Below are 18,728 nucleotides of genomic sequence, written 5' to 3'. Positions count from 1 at the left end.
GCAAGGGGGCAGAGGGCCGCACTGTGTAACGAAGAACTGCTTGCGGTGAAATGGAGAGACAAGCGTGACGTTTACATGCTCTCCTCCATTCACGCAGACACGACAATACAAATTGAGCGAGCAACCCGTGTCATTGAAAAGCCCCTCTCAGTCCACGACTATAACCTCCACATGGGAGGGGTGGACTTCAATGACCAGATGTTGTCTCCGTATTTAGTTTCCCGCAGAACCAGACGCTGGTATAAGAAGGTGTCTGTATATTTAATTCAATTGGCTCTGTACAATAGTTTTGTTCTCTACAGTAAGGCTGGGAGAACTGGATCCTTCCTCAAATTTCAGGAAGAGATCATCGAGAACCTCCTGTACCCAGGAGGTTCCGTGGCCCCATCCACCAGTGTAGTTAGCCGTCTACACGAGCGACATTTCCCCAATGTCGTTCCTGGTACCTCAACCCAACCGTCACCCCGAAAAAGATGTTGTGTCTGTAGCAGGAGTGGAATAAGGCGTGACACCCGCTATTTCTGTCCTGACTGTCCTGACCACCCTGCCCTATGCTTTGGAGAGTGTTTCCGGAAGTACCACTCACAGGTACACTATTAGCATAGGGATCATCTCACCAGGATAGGCACACAGGGCTATTAGGGCCCATTCACTCACTGCTGCTGCAAACGTCTCCTTTCACATGGGACAAAGTGCATAACGCACTTCGCCACATCTTTGGGCGATTTGCGCTTTGCACATTGACCCATGGGGAAGGAGAGGTTTGTTCTATAAAGGTAAAAAAAAAAAAAAAAAAACACCAGTAAGCAAAAAGGTTAATGTTCAGTTAAAAAGTTAAAGTTACATGTTCTGTTGCAAAGTTAATAAAATTATTGCGTTGCGGCCTGGTTTTTTCTTTTTTTTTTTTTTTGTCTTTTTACCTTCCAGGTGGACCAACCGATCGATTAGCTGCAGCACCGATGTGCATTCTGACAGAAGCATTGCGCTGCTGTCAGATTACACGCAAGTCGGTGTATGCGGCGCTGCAAGACGGGATTTTCTCCTCTGCAGTAACAGATATGTTTGCCGAGGCATACGAGCTGAGGAGGAGGCGGCGTTCCTATGCTTTGGCAAACACTTTGTATATATATATATATATAAAAAAAAAATCCCGGCAATGATTTATTCATCCACATCGATTGATGTGAATGGAGAAATCTGGTTTGCCAGGGCATACGAGCTAAGTGGGTATGGATGTAGGGCGGAGCTCCTATGTCCTGGCAGACGCCTTTCCCCTCCATTTTTTGGCAGAGATTTTTTCATCCACATTGATCGATGCGAATGAAGAAATCTGTGCCGTTCATTTTTTTCTTTCAGCCCAGAGGCTGAACGGAAAAAAAAATCTCATTACCTGTATGCTCAATATAAGGAGAATAGCAGAAACTCCTAATGCTGGCCATACATGTAATGATTGCGGAGACCCTCAAATGCCAGGGCAGTACAAACACCCCACAACTGACCCCATTTTGGAAAGAAGACACCCCAAGGTATTTGCTGAGGGGCATATTGAGTCCATGAAAGATTTAAATTTTTGTCCTAAGTTAGCGGAAAGTGAGACTTTGTGAGAAAAAAAATAAAATAAAATCAATTTCCGCAAACTTATGCGAAAAAAATAATTTCTATGAACTTGCCAGGCCCCTCATTGGATACCTTGGGGTGTCTTCTTTCCAAAGTGGGGTCACATGTGGGGTATTTATACTGCCCTGGCTTTTTAGGGGCCCTAAAGCGTGAGAAGAAGCCTGGGATCCAAATGTCTAAAAATGCCCTCCTAAAAGGAATTTGGGCACCTTTGCGCATCTAGGCTGCAAAAAAGTGTGACACATCTGGTATCGCCGTACTCAGGAGAAGTTGGGGAATGTGTTTTGGGGTGTCATTTTACATATACCCATGCTGGGTGAGATAAACATCTTGGTCAAATGCCAACTTTGTATAAAAAAATGGGAAAAGTTGTCTTTTGCCAAGATATTTCTCTCACCCAGCATGGGTATATGTAAAATGACACCCAAAAACACATTCCCCAACTTCTCCTGAGTACAGCGATACCAGATGTGTGACACTTTTTTGCTGCCAAGGTGGGCAAAGGGGCACATATTCCAAAGTGCACCTTTCAGATTTTGCAGGCCATTTTTTACACATTTTGATTGCAAGGTACTTCTCACACATTTGGGCCCCTAAATTGCCAGGGCAGTATAACTACGCCACAAGTGACCCCATTTTGGAAAGAAGACACCCCAAGGTATTCCGTGAGGGGCATGGCGAGTTCCTAGAATTTTTTTTTTTTTGTCACAAGTTAGCGGAAAATGATGATTTTTTTTTTTTCTCTTTTTTCATTACAAATTCTCATATTCCACTAACTTGCGACAAAAAATAAAAAATTCTAGGAACTCGCCATGCCCCTCACGGAATACCTTGGGGTGTCTTCTTTCCAAAATGGGGTCACTTGTGGCGTAGTTATACTGCCCTGGCAATTTAGGGGCCCAAATGTGTGAGAAGTACTTTGCAATCAAAATGTGTAAAAAATGGCCTGCGAAATCCGAAAGGTGCACTTTGGAATATGTGCCCCTTTGCCCACCTTGGCAGCAAAAAAGTGTGACACATCTGGTATCGCCGTACTCAGGAGAAGTTGGGGAATGTGTTTTGGGGTGTCATTTTACATATACCCATGCTGGGTGAGAAAAATATCTTGGTCAAATGCCAACTTTGTATAAAAAAATGGGAAAAGTTGTCTTTTGCCAAGATATTTTTCTCACCCAGCATGGGTATATGTAAAATGACACCCCAAAACACATTCCCCAACTTCTCCTGAGTACGGCGATACCAGATGTGTGACACTTTTTTGATGCCAAGGTGGGCAAAGGGGCACATATTCCAAAGTGCACCTTTCGGATTTCACCAGTCATTTTTTACAGATTTTGATTGCAAAGTACTTCTCACACATTTGGGCCCCTAAATTGCCAGGGCAGTATAACTACCCCACAAGTGACCCCATTTTGGAAAGAAGACACCCCAAGGTATTACGTGAGGGGCATGGCGAGTTCCTAGAATTTTTTATTTTTTGTCGCAAGTTAGTGGAATATGAGACTTTGTAAGGAAAAAAGAGAAAAAAAAAAAATCATCATTTTTCGCTAACGTGTGACAAAAAAAAAATAATTCGAGGAACTCGCCATGCCCCTCACGGAATACCTTGGGGTGTCTTCTTTCCAAAATGGGGTCACTTGTGGCGTAGTTATACTGCCCTGGCAATTTAGGGGCCCAAATGTGTGAGAGAGTTCCTTGAATTTTTTATTTTTTGTCGCAAGTTAGTGGAATATGAGACTTTGTAAGAAAAAATAAAAAATAAAAAATCATCATCATTTTCCGCTAACTTGTGACAAAAAATAAAAAGTTCTATGAACTCACTATGCCCATCAGCGAATACCTTAGGGTGTCTACTTTCCGAAATGGGGTAATTTGTGGGGGTTTTCTACTGTCTGGGCATTGTAGAACCTCAGGAATCATGACAGGTGCTCAGAAAGTCAGAGCTGCTTCAAAAAGAGGAAATTCACATTTTTGTACCATAGTTTGTAAATGCTATAACTTTTACCCAAACCATTTTTTTTTTTGCCCAAACATTTTTTTTTTAATCAAAGACATGTAGAACAATAAATTTGGCGAAAAATGTATATATGGATGTCGTTTTTTTTGCAAAATTTTACAGCTGAAAGTGAAAAATGTCATTTTTTTGCAAAAAAATCGTTACATTTTGATTAATAACAAAAAAAGTTAAAATGTCAGCAGCAATAAAATACCACCAAATGAAAGCTCTATTAGTGAGAAGAAAAGGAGGTAAAATTCATTTGGGTGGTAAGTTGCATGACCGAGCAATAAACGGTGAAAGGAGTGTAGTGCCGAAGTGTAAAAAGTGCTCTGGTCATGAAGGGGGTTTCACCTAGCGGGGCTGAAGTGGTTAAAAGGACTTTTGGGTCTCTGAAAAGTTTTTCTAATAAAAATATTTGTATATCGCTCCCTACACTATCTTCTGCTCTCCAGCTCCCCCTGACTAAGGCCTCATGCACACGACCGTTGTGTGCATCCGTGGCCGTTGTGCCGTTTTTCTTTTTTTTTCGCGGACCCATTGACTTTCAATGGGTCCGTGGAAAAATCGGAAAATGCACCGTTTGGCAGCCGCATCCGTGATCCGTGTTTCCTGGCCGTGAAAAAAATATGACCTGTCCTATTTTTTTCACGGCCAACGGTTCACGGACCCATTCAAGTCAATGGGTCCGTGAAAAATCACGGATGCACACAAGATTGTCATCCGCGTCCGTGATCCGTGTCCGTGATCCGTGTCCGTTTTTTCCTATCATTTCAATGGCAAACTTGACTTTGATTTTTTTTTCATTTTTCATGTCCGTGGATCCTCCAAAAATCAAGGAAGACCCACGGACGAAAAAACGGTCACGGATCACGGACCTACGGACCACGTTTTTGCGGACCTTAAAAAAAAACGGTTGTGTGCATGAGGCCTAATACTGAGCTGAACACGTGTCATCGTGCGCTATATAGCATAGCTAATCACTGTAATTCCAGCCGCCAACATGGCTACGGCATGACAGTAAGGGCAGAAATTACCTGCACGTTTATTGGCTTCATAGTAGCCAAGAAACGTGCGGGGCAGAGACTCGAGCATTGCGTTCGAGCACATGCACTATTCGCCCAAATACCGCCATGTGCCAAGCATCGAGATGCTCAAGCCGAACTGGTGTTCAGCCGAGCATGCTCGATCGTCACTAGTTTCCAGCCTTCTGATACATTTTTACATTTGTCAGGGTTGTATGAGATAAAAAAAAAAAAGAATTTAGAATAGGATTAGCTGCAATACCAGCAATAGCTAAAGGGTGGCGCCATTTCTTAACAATAAGCAAACTAAGCTGAACGTGCAGATCTGGCAACTTGAATAGCCATATGCTAAAGCTTTCTATATTATAAAACTGACATTTCGGTGAACCTTGATAATGAGTTGCTGATAATAGCTATTTTTATTTATTTATTAGGAATAATTGGTGACTGGAAGAACCATTTCACACAGAAACAAAAGGAATATATGGATATAATTTACCAGCAGAAAATGAAAGATCTTAATGTTAAATTCAGCTGGGATGAACACCTATAATGTGGAGTCAACTGCAGAACCTGTCCAGGGAAGAATGAAATAATAAAAACAAAAAACCACAGTTTTGTGTCCGAGTCAGAATGTGGGTTTTACTAATTAACTGTACTGAAAAACTCCAGGTTTGACTTAGTTGTGGGTGATGCACAAATACACACACGCAAAGCACCCATAAAGATGTTAACCACAGTGCCTCCATCACTGTGCCAGTTGACAATCTTTTCACAAGTTGTCAGCCACATTTCCATTAACAAAGCAGACAAATGCCCCATAACAATGCCACCCTCATGACCCTTTACAGTGCCAGCCACATAGGCCATAACAGTACAGGTAATGACAGTATTTGGAGAAGTAGGGCGTCCCCTCACTGATGTGATAATGAAAGAAGATACAGCCTGGGAATCCTAGTGCTGTCAGGTATGGAGGTAGGTTAACCCCTTAAACCCGGCCATGCTTATGTCCACAAATGTTTACAGGAATACAGTAAATTAAAGTGGTTGTCTCTCTTCAGCAACATTTATCATGTAGAGGAAGTTAATACAAGGCACTTCCTAATGTATTGTGATTGTCCACATTGCTTCCTTTGCTGGCTTGATTCATTTTTCCATTACATTATACACTGCTCGTTTCCATGGTTATGACCACCCTGCAATCCAGCAGCAGTGGCCGTGCTTGCACAGTATAGGAAAAAGCACTAGCCTATGTGCGTTCCCACAGTGCCGGCCACCAGAGAGGCCGGTGCTTGTTCCTATACTGTGCAAGCACGACTACCACTGCTAGATAGCAAGGTGCTCGTAACCAAGGAAATAAGCAGTGTATAATGTAATGGAAAAATGAATCCAGCCTGCAAAGGAAGCAATATGGAGAATAACAATACATTAGTAAGTGCCTTGTATTAACTTTCTCTATATAATAAATTCTATTTGCTGAAGCGAGACAACCCCTTTAACTGTGAGATACTCCAGCGTCATTTCAGCAGTATAAATCAGTTTTTATCAATTCTGTAGGATTTGTCAACCCTATAGCCAATACAGACTATCTGCCAGCAGCCAGCAGTACGGGGAGCTCTATGCATACAGATTTACACAGCTTCCAGCACAGTAAATGGGTATTTGTGAAGTTCATCCTATTGGTAGATACCAGCAAATTGTTTGTAGCACTGAGCATTGGCTAAGGTGCAAGGGGTGTATTTTGTCATTGTAAACCACCCTCACATGCATGCCCCTAGGCCTATTTTTAGTGCCACCAGAGTGCCCAGTGTAAAAACTGACAGCGGAAAAGCCCCTGAGTGTGCCACCAGATAAGTCTTGCAGTTCTTATCTCGTCCAAATACACAAAATTAACATGCTTATTTAGGCAAATGTATTTATAATAATCAATTAACAAATTACAGAAAGGCTAAGCAGGAAAAAGAATTAGCAAGCCTAAAAGAAGAGGTGACACTAACGTATTGTAGTTTCTATTGAAATAGATAATGTGTCTCCACCTGCTGGTGAAACAGCAAACTGCAGAATTCTTACATCTATTTCTAACAGTAGTTAGTACTAAAGTGATATTCACATATTGTATAAAATGTCATGGAGATAGAGACAAAAATTGGAGGCCACGTTGTACATGTCATTTTTTAAAGAAACTTTGGGCCACCAAACTTATTATTTGTAAAGGATGGCACATGCTTACCATGCACATTCTTTAGGGCACACACTTTTGTCCGATTTGGGGTTGAGGAGCGATTGGGTGTCACGGGTAGTACGAACAACAACAAAACAACAACAGACTAGGCCCCAAACCTAGGGAACAAAGAAGTCAACTCCTAGCAATCCCTGATTCTCTCCATAAGCTGCTAACAACATGTGCAAATCTCAAAGGTAGAAATGCACATGCACAGGAACCTAAGACTGTTTAAACACTGCACCAAACCCTCAGCTTAGGGAACAGGGAAAGAGGCAACCGGCTCCTTCCAAACTGAAGGAGCTAGTGTCTCCCTGAGGCCTAGTCAGAACAGACACACCAAGAATGGGAAAAGGACTTAAATTGAGAAGCAACTGGAACAGGAAAACCCCACACAAGCAGAGCACTCCACAGAAGAACTATCAGCCGCAGGGAAACAAGTGACAGGCGGAACATATAAAGAGCCACCTGACTGTTAAAGAGCAGCATCTGTGAAGGGGTGGAAACCTGACAGCAACAATGAAAACAAGAGAGATCTGTCAGATAGACTCCTGAGTCTTCCGTCTATCTGAACTTCTAAAATATCTCCCAGGGCCGGCGGTAACATTGGGTTTCAATACACAATGACTTTCTTCAGTTTTATAGTAAATCGGCAGCTGTATGTTTGTTGGTGGAGCCTGCCACCAGTGTCCACTATTTACCGGAAGAATCCATGGGCACTGGGGGATCCTAAAAAAGGGGTTTTTCGTAAAACATTTTCCTCACCAAATTTTGCTGTGAAAGGCAGAACATCTTAGAAGGTGATCAGGGCCAGGGCTGGTGCAAGGATTTTTGCAACCCTAGGCAAAAGCTAATTTTGCCGCCCCCTTGACTCTGCCCATTGACCACACCCTTTTACCCGCACCTTTTTCAGCCACCTATTGCATGCAACATTTAACTATGGTCGTGTACCCTGTGCCAGTCTATGGTCATGTAACCTGTGCCAGTCTGACTATGGTCGCGTACCTTGTGCCAGTCTGACTATGGTCATGTATATATAATATCCAGCCATTGTCTGCCACCTAGTACCATCCCAGTGATGCCAATCACTGCGCTGTTCAGCAGGTTGGCACACCAAACACGAGCAGTGCCACCTATTCACTGCCAGGCACCATTCAGCCACTGTCTGAAATCCTGTGCCACCAGGGCAACATAAAACCGTATGCTGCCTTGTGCCCTCTGCCAGTCTGGCACTGTCCTGAACCCTGTACCATTCATAGCCCTTTAGACAGTCTGTGCCATCTATTAGGCTCCATGTGCCACTGCTGGGCACCCTGTGCTAGTTAGAATCTATGGCCCCTAGTCAAGCAGCAGGTGTGCCCTGACCCCTGTACACAAGTGTGTGCCACCCTGCTGCCAGTCACTGTCCTGCAGCCTCTGACACCCTAGTGCAGGTTGTCAGAGTGCGGTTGCCATGGGTGCTCACCAGGTTCTGCTCCTTGCTGCGCTCCAGGTCAACATTGCCATGTGTCTTCAGCGCGTGATCCCGCGAGACCCACCTCTGGAGGTCACTGGTCTCGTGGGATTGCGCGCCCGAAGTCAGGGCCAGTGCAAGGATTTTTGTCAACACAAGCGAATCTACATTTTGGCGACCCCCCCCCCCCCCATCATTTCATATTTCTGCCCCTCATGATTCATGTCCATTTCTTGCACCCCGAATCATTTCATATTTCTGCCCCTCATGATTCATGTCCATTTCTTGCCTCCCCCCATCATTTCACATTTGTGCCCCTCATGATTCATGTCCATTTCTTCCCCCCATGTGCTAATATCATAGTGCCATCCTCTCCCCCTGCCCCCTAATGTGCCAGTATCAAGTGCCTCTCTCCTCCCCCCTCCATGTGCCAGTATCATGGCGCCAATATCTCCCCTCCCCCGTGGCAGTAAAGTAACAGTCCGGTATTTAAAAAAAAAACTTTTATACTTACCTCCATGTCAGCGATGCGACATGGCCTCTTCTGGCCTGTGTTCCCACCAGCCTCTTGTGTTGAAGATTTGGTGCTCGTGTTTTTATTTAGCCTGTCTTTCAGAAAAGTTTATGCTGGGATTTGAACCCATGACCTTCTGTATCAGAGGCAAAGCATTTACCCACACAGCTATGAGAGCTGTATAGCCAGTTACTTAAAAAATATATATAAGACTTCTACTGTAGATAACTTTGATACCTAGTGTACATCCATACACATGACAGCTGCCCCAGTACACTGTGTATGGATGTAGCAGAGCTGTCATGTGTATGGATGTACACTAGGTATCAAAGTTATCTACAGTAGAAGTCTTATATATATTTTTTTTTTTAAAGACCTGGCTGTACAGCTCTCATAGCTGTGTGGGTAAATGCTTTGCCTCTGATGTGAAAGGTCGTGAGTTTGAATCCCAGGATAAACTTTTTCTGAAAAACAGGCTAAATGAGATTTAAACACACCAGGGTGCGTGCCGCTTGCACTGCCCGAAGTGACTGAACAAACTCATGCTCGCACTTGCAGCGCATCCATACAGGAACAGAAGGCGTCAAGGAGATGATGTCAGATGGGGGCGGGGCGCAGGCGGCGGCCGGGTGCTACCACTCCAGAGTGCCGGTGCCCCCAGGCAGAGTGCGCTCTACGCGGTGACAGAGCATTCGAAGCGGAATTTGGTCCAAAGTTTAGGAAAGCTTTGATTCGCAACAAATCAGAATTTCCTCGTGCTGTGGCTGTACCCTAAGGCCTCTTTCACACTTGCGTTGTCCGGATCCGGCGTGTACTCCACTTGCCGGAATTACACGCCGGATCCGGAAAAACGCAAGTGTACTGAAAGCATTTGAAGACGGATCCGTCTTCAAAATGCTTTCAGTGTTACTATGGCAGCCAGGACGCTATTAAAGTCCTGGTTGCCATAGTAGGAGCGGGGAGCGGGGGAGCAGTATACTTACAGTCCGTGCGGCTCCCGGGGCGCTCCAGAATGACGTCAGAGCGCCCCATGCGCATGGATCATGTGATCCATGCGATCACGTCATCCATGCGCTTGGGGCGCCCTGACGTCACTCTGGAGCGCCCCGGGAGCCGCACGGATGGTAAGTATACTGCTCCCCCGCTCCCCACTACACTTTACCATGGCTGTCAGGACTTTAGCGTCCCGGCAGCCATGGTAACCATTGAGAAAAAGCTAAACGTCGCATCCGGCAATGCGCCGAAACGACGTTTAGCTTAAGGCCGGATCCGGATCAATGCCTTTCAATGGGCATTCATTCCGGATCCGGCCTTGCGGCAAGTGTTCCGGATTTTTGGCCGGAGCAAAAAGCGCAGCATGCTGCGGTATTTTCTCCGGCCAAAAAACGTTCCGTTCCGGAACGGAAGACATCCTGATGCATCCTGAAGGACGGACTGTCCATTCAGAATGCATTAGGATAATCCTGATCAGTATTCTTCCGGCATAGAGCCCCGACGACGGAACTCTATGCCGGAAGAAAAGAACGCAGATGTGAAAGAGCCCTAAGGCAGAGTGGCCTGGGTATACCTGATTTATAACAATTTGTGACAAATTAATTTGTAACTAATTTAATTTCTTGGCTTACTTCGACAAAGTTGCCTAATCAAATTTTTCAAAACTTTGCTCATCTCTAGTGGTGACCACTGAATAGTTTCTCTGGTTTCATGCCATTGAATTTTCCCCAAATAACTTAATTGGTATCTTTTCAGTCTATAGCTATTTGTTGAATATGGTATGTGACTGAAATTAATAAGAATAATAAAAATAAAGTAAAGGTTTTCTGTTGGCAGTATTTTACTGTTAATGGGGGTCTGTGAGGCTGGACCCTGTCCAGTATAGTGCTGACATATTCCGCAGTGCTTTACAGACATTATCATCAATCGCTGTCTCTAGAGGAGACAGCGTTCCCTATCAGTATGTCTTTAGATTGTGGGCCCCAAACAAACACAGGAGACAGGACAGGCAGCCATTTTAGCTAAGTCCATAGGAGGTTGTACCTCCCCCTGCTGCCCCGATCGCTGCAGTGACTATGCAAGATTTTTAATTACATGCAATTACAAAAATATTCAGATCCAGGTACTGATTTGAAAACTGTCAAACATTTTTCGTTGGACAACCCCTTTAAATAAAATATCCAGTCCCACTCAGTGATGCGTATTAATGAACTTCTGGGCTAAATGGTACTGTAATTTGCTAGTATACAGTTGAGTAATTCAGTGAGCCTTGATTATTTTAAGGTCATATGAAGGTGATAGGATAGTGATACTTGTTAGATAGATGCTTGATGTATCTATGGAGTTACCACAACTATAGCTGCTACATACAGTCTCATCATTATATGCTGTCACAGAGATTATATCCTAGGGTATTAACACTGATATACACTACGTGCAGAATTATTAGGCAAATGAGTATTTTGACCACATCATCCTCTTTATGCATGTTGTCTTACTCCAAACTGTATAGGCTCGGAAGCCTACTACCAATTAAGCATATTAGGTGATGTGCATCTCTGTAATGAGAAGGGGTTTGGTCTAATGACATCAACACCCTATATCAGGTGTGCATAATTATTAGGCAACTTCCTTTCCTTTGGCAAAATGGGTCAAAAGAAGGACTTGACAGGCTCAGAAAAGTCAAAAATAGTGAGATATCTTGCAGAGGGATGCAGCACTCTTAAAATTGCAAAGCTTCTGAACCGTGATCATCGAACAATCAAGCGTTTCATTCAAAATAGTCAACAGGGTCGCAAGAAGCGTGTGGAAAAACCAAGGCGCAAAATAACTGCCCATGAACTGAGAAAAGTCAAGCGTGCCGCTGCCAAGATGCCACTTGCCACCAGTTTGGCCATATTTCAGAGCTGCAACATCACTGGAGTGCCCAAAAGCACAAGGGCCCAGATTCAGGTAGATTTGCCCATTACTTACACCTGAGCCGCTCAGCTGAATTTCTCTGCGCTGGAGCAATTTTGCCAAATTGCCACCTGATTCAGGAATCGTTTGTTCATTTAATTTGCTCCTGTTTAAGGCAAAGCTGAGGGCGCAAGGCCGTGCAAGTCAAAGTGGGTGTGCCCCTATGTAAATGAGGAATTTTCGGCTCAGCAGAGGTTTGCTAGCATAATTTCAGGGCAAATCCTGCTCAGCTGCTTGCACTGAGCAAATAAATAGGAGCAGACTTGCGCAGGTTCTTTGCTGAATTTCATCCTGCTTTTTCCTACCCCCCCCTGAGCAAGGAAATTCAGCCCTTTTGCAAGACATGGCACCTCCCAAAGGGACCAAAATAAGGAAGGCCAACTTTGTGGCTGCAGAGATGGACATCCTGATTGCTGCACTCCAGCAGCATAAGGAAGTCCTATATGGTGCCCAGCGGGCAAACACCACCATTGCCCAAAGGAGGGCTATATATGAAGCCATTGCCCTGGACATCAATGCCCTGGGTAATGAAGTGCGTACCTGGGATGACATCCAGAAGAAATTAAATGATATGAGGCGCAGGGTCCGTGAAAAACTGGCTCTTATCAGGAAGCATACCGGTGGCACGGGAGGTGGTCCGCGATGTATGATCCGGCTCAATCAGGAGGAGCAGCTTATTGCACAAACGTTCGTGCAGGAGCAGGTGGAGGGACTTGAAGGGTACGACTCCACTGTTGGGAACTTGGGGACTGGTAAGTTATTTTTCTTTCATATCTGCTGTGCATCATGGGAGGGGGTACAAGTGAACATATGAGAAGTGTGTTGCACCAGCAAAATATGTCGTTTTGGTGTCATCCACAGGTGGTGATGAGGAAGAAGAAGCTGGGCCGTCTTCGGCTGCGGCTCGACCCAGCCCATCCAGACCAGAGCCAGGGGTCCAGTCAGGCCCCTATGGACATTCTGGCTATGCTGGTCCAGGAGGAGATCATACCGGGGCCAAGTATGGAGGAGCAAGTGGTATTGGAGGAGGATTCCTTTTTCCTCATCCAGGAGGACTCTGGCTCCCTCCAGGAGGATACCACCATCCCTGTGCAACCCACCACCCCCCCGCCCAGCACGTCATCCCCCTCCAGGGCAAGCCCCTCCCTTGTGGACCCCTCCCCTTCTCCCTCTGTCCGTGGCCGAGCCTCTCCTCCCAGGAAGGCTCTGTCCAAAACGAGGCATATATCCTCCAGCCTCCGTGACGGTCTGCTGGAGGAGCAGGCCCTGCAGACCCGCCATATAGGGGCCATGGTGGGAGAGGTGCGTCGTCTGGCGGACAGCATGGCATCCACCTCCACCTCTATGCAGCATGCCCTCACCCTGCATGAGGACCGGGACAAACATGTGGCACAGAGCCTGGGGGAAATTAGTGGCAACTCTAAGGCCATAGTCACCTGCTTGGTGGCTCTGGAGACCACACCAGCTTTGTTAAGCAGGATGACAGCTGCGGTGGAGGCCAATACCGCTGCTGTGCAGGCCAACACCGTTGCAGTGCAGGAGGAGGCGAGAGTTACCCGCCGGCATCAGCGGGATACCACCACCCGCCAAATGCGGATGTTGGCCCAGACCAACACCATCCTTGCCCGCCTGGCCAACGCCATGGAGGGCATGCAGCCACCACCTGCAAGGAGTGTGGAAGTAGGGGTTGATGCTCCTCCCCCCCCTCCTCCCCCCACCCCTCCATCCCCACCCCATGCCTCCTCCGCACCACGGAGATTGAGGAGCCAGAGCCGGGGCACCCTTGGCCCAAAGAAAAAAACAAAAAAATAATTTTATGTCTACATTTTTTTGCTCAACACAATATGATTTTTTTTATTATTTTTCGATATGCTCAGGGTATGAGATTATTTTTTTTTTATATGCTCAGGATATGAGTTTTTAGATTTATTTGTAGTCCCTACACACGGTGAGGAGTGTATACTACAGTGTGACTGGTGTGTGAATGGGGGGGGGGGGGGGTGGCACTCCTGCTGGAAAAGGGGTGTCACCCTCTGCCATGTGAAAGGTGTATGAATGGACAGCAACATAATTGGAGCCTTGACGCGGCGTTGCTGCTCCCTAATACCATGGGGTATTGTTGGGTCTAATCCAATTGGGGGTGCATGTGTCGGGTGTGTGCTAGGGACTACAGTGGTGTACATACATACATTATACTTGTGACAAGATCAGGGTGTGTTTAATGTGCAAAGAGACGTTCCACAAGACCATTCCGGATTGCTCTTCCCTCAGAAGATCCGGTAGTGTTTCTTGGGGGGGGGGGGGGGGTTGCGTGGTTCGGGGGTAAGGTCATTGCGTAGCTCAATGTGCATGCCCCTTCTTTGAGCTAAATTGTGGAGAATACTACATGCCCCTACGATTTGGCATACAAAGTTGGGTGAATACAATAGGGTCCCCCCTGATTTATCCAGACATCTGAATCGAGATTTAAGGATGCCAAATGTGCGCTCCACCACCGCACGGGTACGTGCATGGGCTTCGTTATATCTTTCCTCTCCTGGTGTTTGAGGGTTACGAAATGGGGTCATCATGTGAGGTCCCAGGGCATAGGCAGAGTCACCTGGAAGGGAAAAGACAGGAGGATGTTAGTCGTGCATGTGCCCCTTGTGATGTGTGCATCATGGGGGGGGGGGCAGTCATACCTGACACCCATGTCACTCACCAATCAGCCAGCTGTCTCCATACATGTTCTGGTCAAACTCGGTTGGGATGGGGCTGTGTCGGTAAATAAAACTGTCATGGCTTGACCCTGGGTGTTTGGCACGGACATGCCATATGAGGCCATGTGCATCCACAATCATCTGCACATTTATCGAATGCCAATGTTTCCTGTTGCAGTAGATCTGCTCGAGGTGCCGGGGGGGGGGGGGGGGGGGGGGGGCGTAGTGCCACATGGGTACAATCTATTGCACCCACAGTGCGTGGAAATCTGGCTAATAAATAAAAATCACTGATTGCCTTCTGCCGCACGTCAGCCGTGGTTGGTTTGATAAATTGTGTGCCCATTCGTCTGAGTATTGCAGGGATCACTTGGTGCACACACCTGCTCATGCTGGATTGGGACATCCCCGCCACCACTCCACCTGTGCGCTGAAATGAGCCAGTTGCCAAAAAATGAAGGGTTGCCACTACCTTCACCAGTGGCTGCACTGCCTGTCCCCGATGGGTCGGGCTGCTGATGTCATCCTGCAGGATTGTTACCAACTCAAGGATGACTTCAGGGCTAAAGCGAAACATGCGATACACCTCAGTATCAGTCATCTGAAAAAGGTTGTAGCGCCCTCTGTAAATCCTCTCCCGTGCCCTCCTACGAGTCGGCTCAGTCAATAGAATATCAAGAACCATAGCTGCCCCTGGCATGTTGGTGCACAGATGTGAGGTCCCGAAAATGTGGGTGCTCTGCTTGTTCAGATCGTCTGTCTAGGTGCTGCTGAAGTTGCGCGCTCCTTCAGATGACATTTGGCCATCTTTTGCTAACTTGCCCCTGCTTTTAACAGGAGCAAGTTTGCCCAGGGAAAAAAGCTTGCACGCTTCCAGCGCAAGATGCGCATCACACGCGCATGTTTCTGAATCATCGGCAGTACCTAATTTGCATATTCGCTGAGGGAATTCCATGAAGGCGCAACTTACACCCCGCGCAAAATTGCACGAAAATTGCGCAGGAACAGCTAGGCTGCGTGCGCGGGAAAATGGCCGCATTTCAGGCTTAACTGGTTTACAGAATCAGCCGCAAATTTGCATAGGAGCAAATCAGTACTTGCGCGGCGCAAATCACACTTGTTCCCGCGCAAGTGCTTCTTGAATCTGGGCCAAGGTGTGCAATACTCAGAGACATGGTCAAGGTAAGAAAGGCTGAAAGACGACCACCACTGAACAAGACACACAAGCTGAAACGTCAAGACTGGGCCAAGAAATATCTCAAGACTGATTTTTCTAAGGTTTTATGGACTGATGAAATGAGAGTGAGTCTTGATGGGCCAGATGGCTGGATTGGTAAAGGGCAGAGAGCTCCAGTCCGACTCAGACGCCAGCAAGGTGGAGGTGGAGTACTGGTTTGGGCTGGTATCATCAAAGATGAGCTTGTGGGGCCTTTTTGGGTTGAGGATGGAGTCAAGCTCAACTCCCAGTCCTACTGCCAGTTTCTGGAAGACACCTTCTTCAAGCAGTGGTACAGGAAGAAGTCTGCAAGGTAAGAAAAACATGATTTTCATGCAGGACAATGCTCCATCACACGCGTCCAAGTACTCCACAACGTGGCTGGCAAGAAAGGGTATAAAAGAAGAAAATCTAATGACATGGCCTCCTTGTTCACCTGATCTGAATCCCATTGAGAACCTGTGGTCCATCATCAAATGTGAGATTTACAAGGAGGGAAAACAGTACACCTCTCTGAACAGTGTCTGGGAGGCTGTGGTTGCTGCTGCACGCAATGTTGATGGTGAACAGATCAAAACACTGACAGAATCCATGGATGGCAGGCTTTTGAGTGTCCTTGCAAAGAAAGGTGGCTATATTGGTCACTGATTTGTTTTTGTTTTGTTTTTGAATGTCAGAAATGTATATTTGTGAATGTTGAGATGTTATATTGGTTTCACTGGTAAAAATAAATAATTGAAATGGGTATATATTTGTTTTTTGTTAAGTTGCCTAATAATTATGTACAGTAATAGTCACCTGCACACACAGATATCCCCCTAAAATAGCTAAAACTAAAAACAAACTAAAAACTACTTCCAAAAATATTCAGCTTTGATATTATTGAGTTTTTTGGGTTCATTGAGAACATGGTTGTTGTTCAATAATAAAATTAATCCTCAAAAATACAACTTGCCTAATAATTCTGCACTCCCTGTAGATATATCAGGATCTTATGTATTCTGTCACAGCTGCAATGGGGCCCGCAGTCAGGGCCGACGTCAGCACCTGGCACACCCGGGCACGTTCCCGGGGCCCACTGCTCCTGGGGAGGGCCCACTGTGCCCGCTCAATCCTGCAGCTGTGTCCTGGTCTTCATTAAACTGCCTGTTCTAAATTATATGGCAGCTTACCCCAGCAATGCAGACAATTTTTACAGAGTACACTACTGGGCTGTCCGGCCCCAGGACTTAGAACAGGGTAGATGGAGTTTTCTACTGGGCTAAAGGACCTTCCTGATGTCATCCGCCCATGTGACCAGTGGGGGAGGAGCCGGAGGAGCAGAGAGCTGTCTTCCTGTATGGAGAGGAGCCAGACTGGAGTGTGGTGAGGCCTAACTGTGTGTGTGTGCCCCTGTGTGTGTGTGCGTGTGTGTGTCTGTCCCTGTGTGTGTGTGTGCCCCTGTGTATGTGTCCCTGTGTGTGTGCCCCTGCGTGTGTGTGTCTGTCCCTGCGTGTGTGTGCCCCTGTGTATGTGTGTGTGCCCCTGTGTGTGTATGCCCCTGTGTATGTGTGTGTGCCCCTATGTGGGTTTTTAATAGGCATTGCTTAGACTCCATATCAGAGTCTAGCCAGTGCCTAATGGGTTACAGTTCAGACCACCTTCTGGTACATGTTGATAATTCCCTTTTAAACCCCAGTCTATGTCCCCTCAGAACTGGGAATCAGTGGGAGTCATATTAGAAGGTAACAAAAGCTTGGAGTATAACTAAAGGTGGAATTTTAATGCCCCCTCAAGGTGGCCACACACATTAGATAGAAGTTGGTTGACGATCGCACCATCGCACAGGTGTCTGTACATATATATGTGTCTGTCCCTGTGTGTATGTGTGTCCCTGTGTGTGTGTCTGTCCCTGTGTGTGTCTCTCCCTGTGTGTGTGTGTGTGTGTCACCACCACCATGCGCACAGTGTTCCTATCTCTTGACGCGGCTGCATGAGGACGTTACGTGTGGGTCAAGAAGAAGATGGAAGAGAAGGCAGCGCCGCCAGCATGGAGTCCATGGGAGAGGCACAGGGAGGCACACTAAGGACGTAGGTAACACTACCACATGATCTACACTAGTGTTATCTGTGGTTTTACATAGGACTCCAGGTAACACTACCACACGATCTACACTAGTGATAGCAGTAGTTTTACATAGGACTGCAGGTAACTACCACATTATCAGCACTAGTGTTATCTGTGATTTTATGTAGGACTGCAGGTAACACTACCACATTATCAGGACTAGTGTTATCTGTGGTTTTACATAGGACTGCAGGTAACACTACCACATTATCAGCACTAGTGTTATCTGTGGCTTTACATAGGACTGCAGGTAACACTACCACATTATCAGCACTAGTGTTATCTGTGGTTTTACATAGGACTGCATGTAGCACTAACACATTATTAGCACTAGCGTTATCTGTGGTTTTACATAGGGCTGCAGGTAAGGCTACTTTCACACTGGCGTTTTGGCTTTCTGTTTGTGAGATCCGTTCAGGGCTCTCACAAGTGGTCCAAACGGATCAGTTTTGCCCTAATGCATTCTGAATGGAAAAGGATCCGCTCAGAATGCATCAGTTTGCCTCCGTTCCATCTCTATTCCGCTTTGGTGTCCGTCTGATGAAACTGAGCCAAACGGATCCGCCCTGGCACACAATGTAAGTCAATGGGGACGCATCCGTTTTAACTAACACAATCTGGCACAATAGAAAACGGATCCGTCCTCCATTGACTTTCAATGGTGTTCAAGAGGGATCTGTCTTGGCTATGTTAAAGATAATACAAACGGATCCGTTCTGAACGGATGCAGACGGTTGTATTATCTGAACTGATCCGTCTGTGCAGATCCATGACGGATCCGCACCAAACGCGAGTGTGAAATTAGCCTAACACTACTACATTTTCTGTACTCAGATAGCCATCACTGTGTTATCTGTGCTGTTACATAGGACTGCAGGGGACATCTACTATATTATCTGTACTCAAAGAGGGGCCCACTGAGACTTTA

General features: G+C 46.2%; 1 protein-coding gene across 2 annotated transcripts in view; it reads left to right on the top strand.

Annotated features, from left to right (window-relative positions):
- LOC122926658 (sulfotransferase 2B1-like) overlaps window positions 1-5,242 on the top strand; it is a 69,005-nt gene extending 63,763 nt beyond the window's left edge. For both annotated transcript variants that reach the window (XM_044278101.1, XM_044278099.1), the window contains exon 7: window positions 5,073-5,242. In XM_044278101.1, the coding sequence (XP_044134036.1) occupies window positions 5,073-5,191 (119 nt within the window). In that variant the 3' untranslated portion in view covers window positions 5,192-5,242. The remainder of the gene's footprint in view (window positions 1-5,072) is intronic.
- Window positions 5,243-18,728: the final 13,486 nt, after the last annotated feature.

This window comes from Bufo gargarizans, chromosome 2 (assembly GCF_014858855.1).
Source record: "Bufo gargarizans isolate SCDJY-AF-19 chromosome 2, ASM1485885v1, whole genome shotgun sequence".
NCBI lineage: Eukaryota > Metazoa > Chordata > Amphibia > Anura > Bufonidae > Bufo > Bufo gargarizans.
This window is presented reverse-complemented; position numbering and strand designations above follow the sequence as displayed.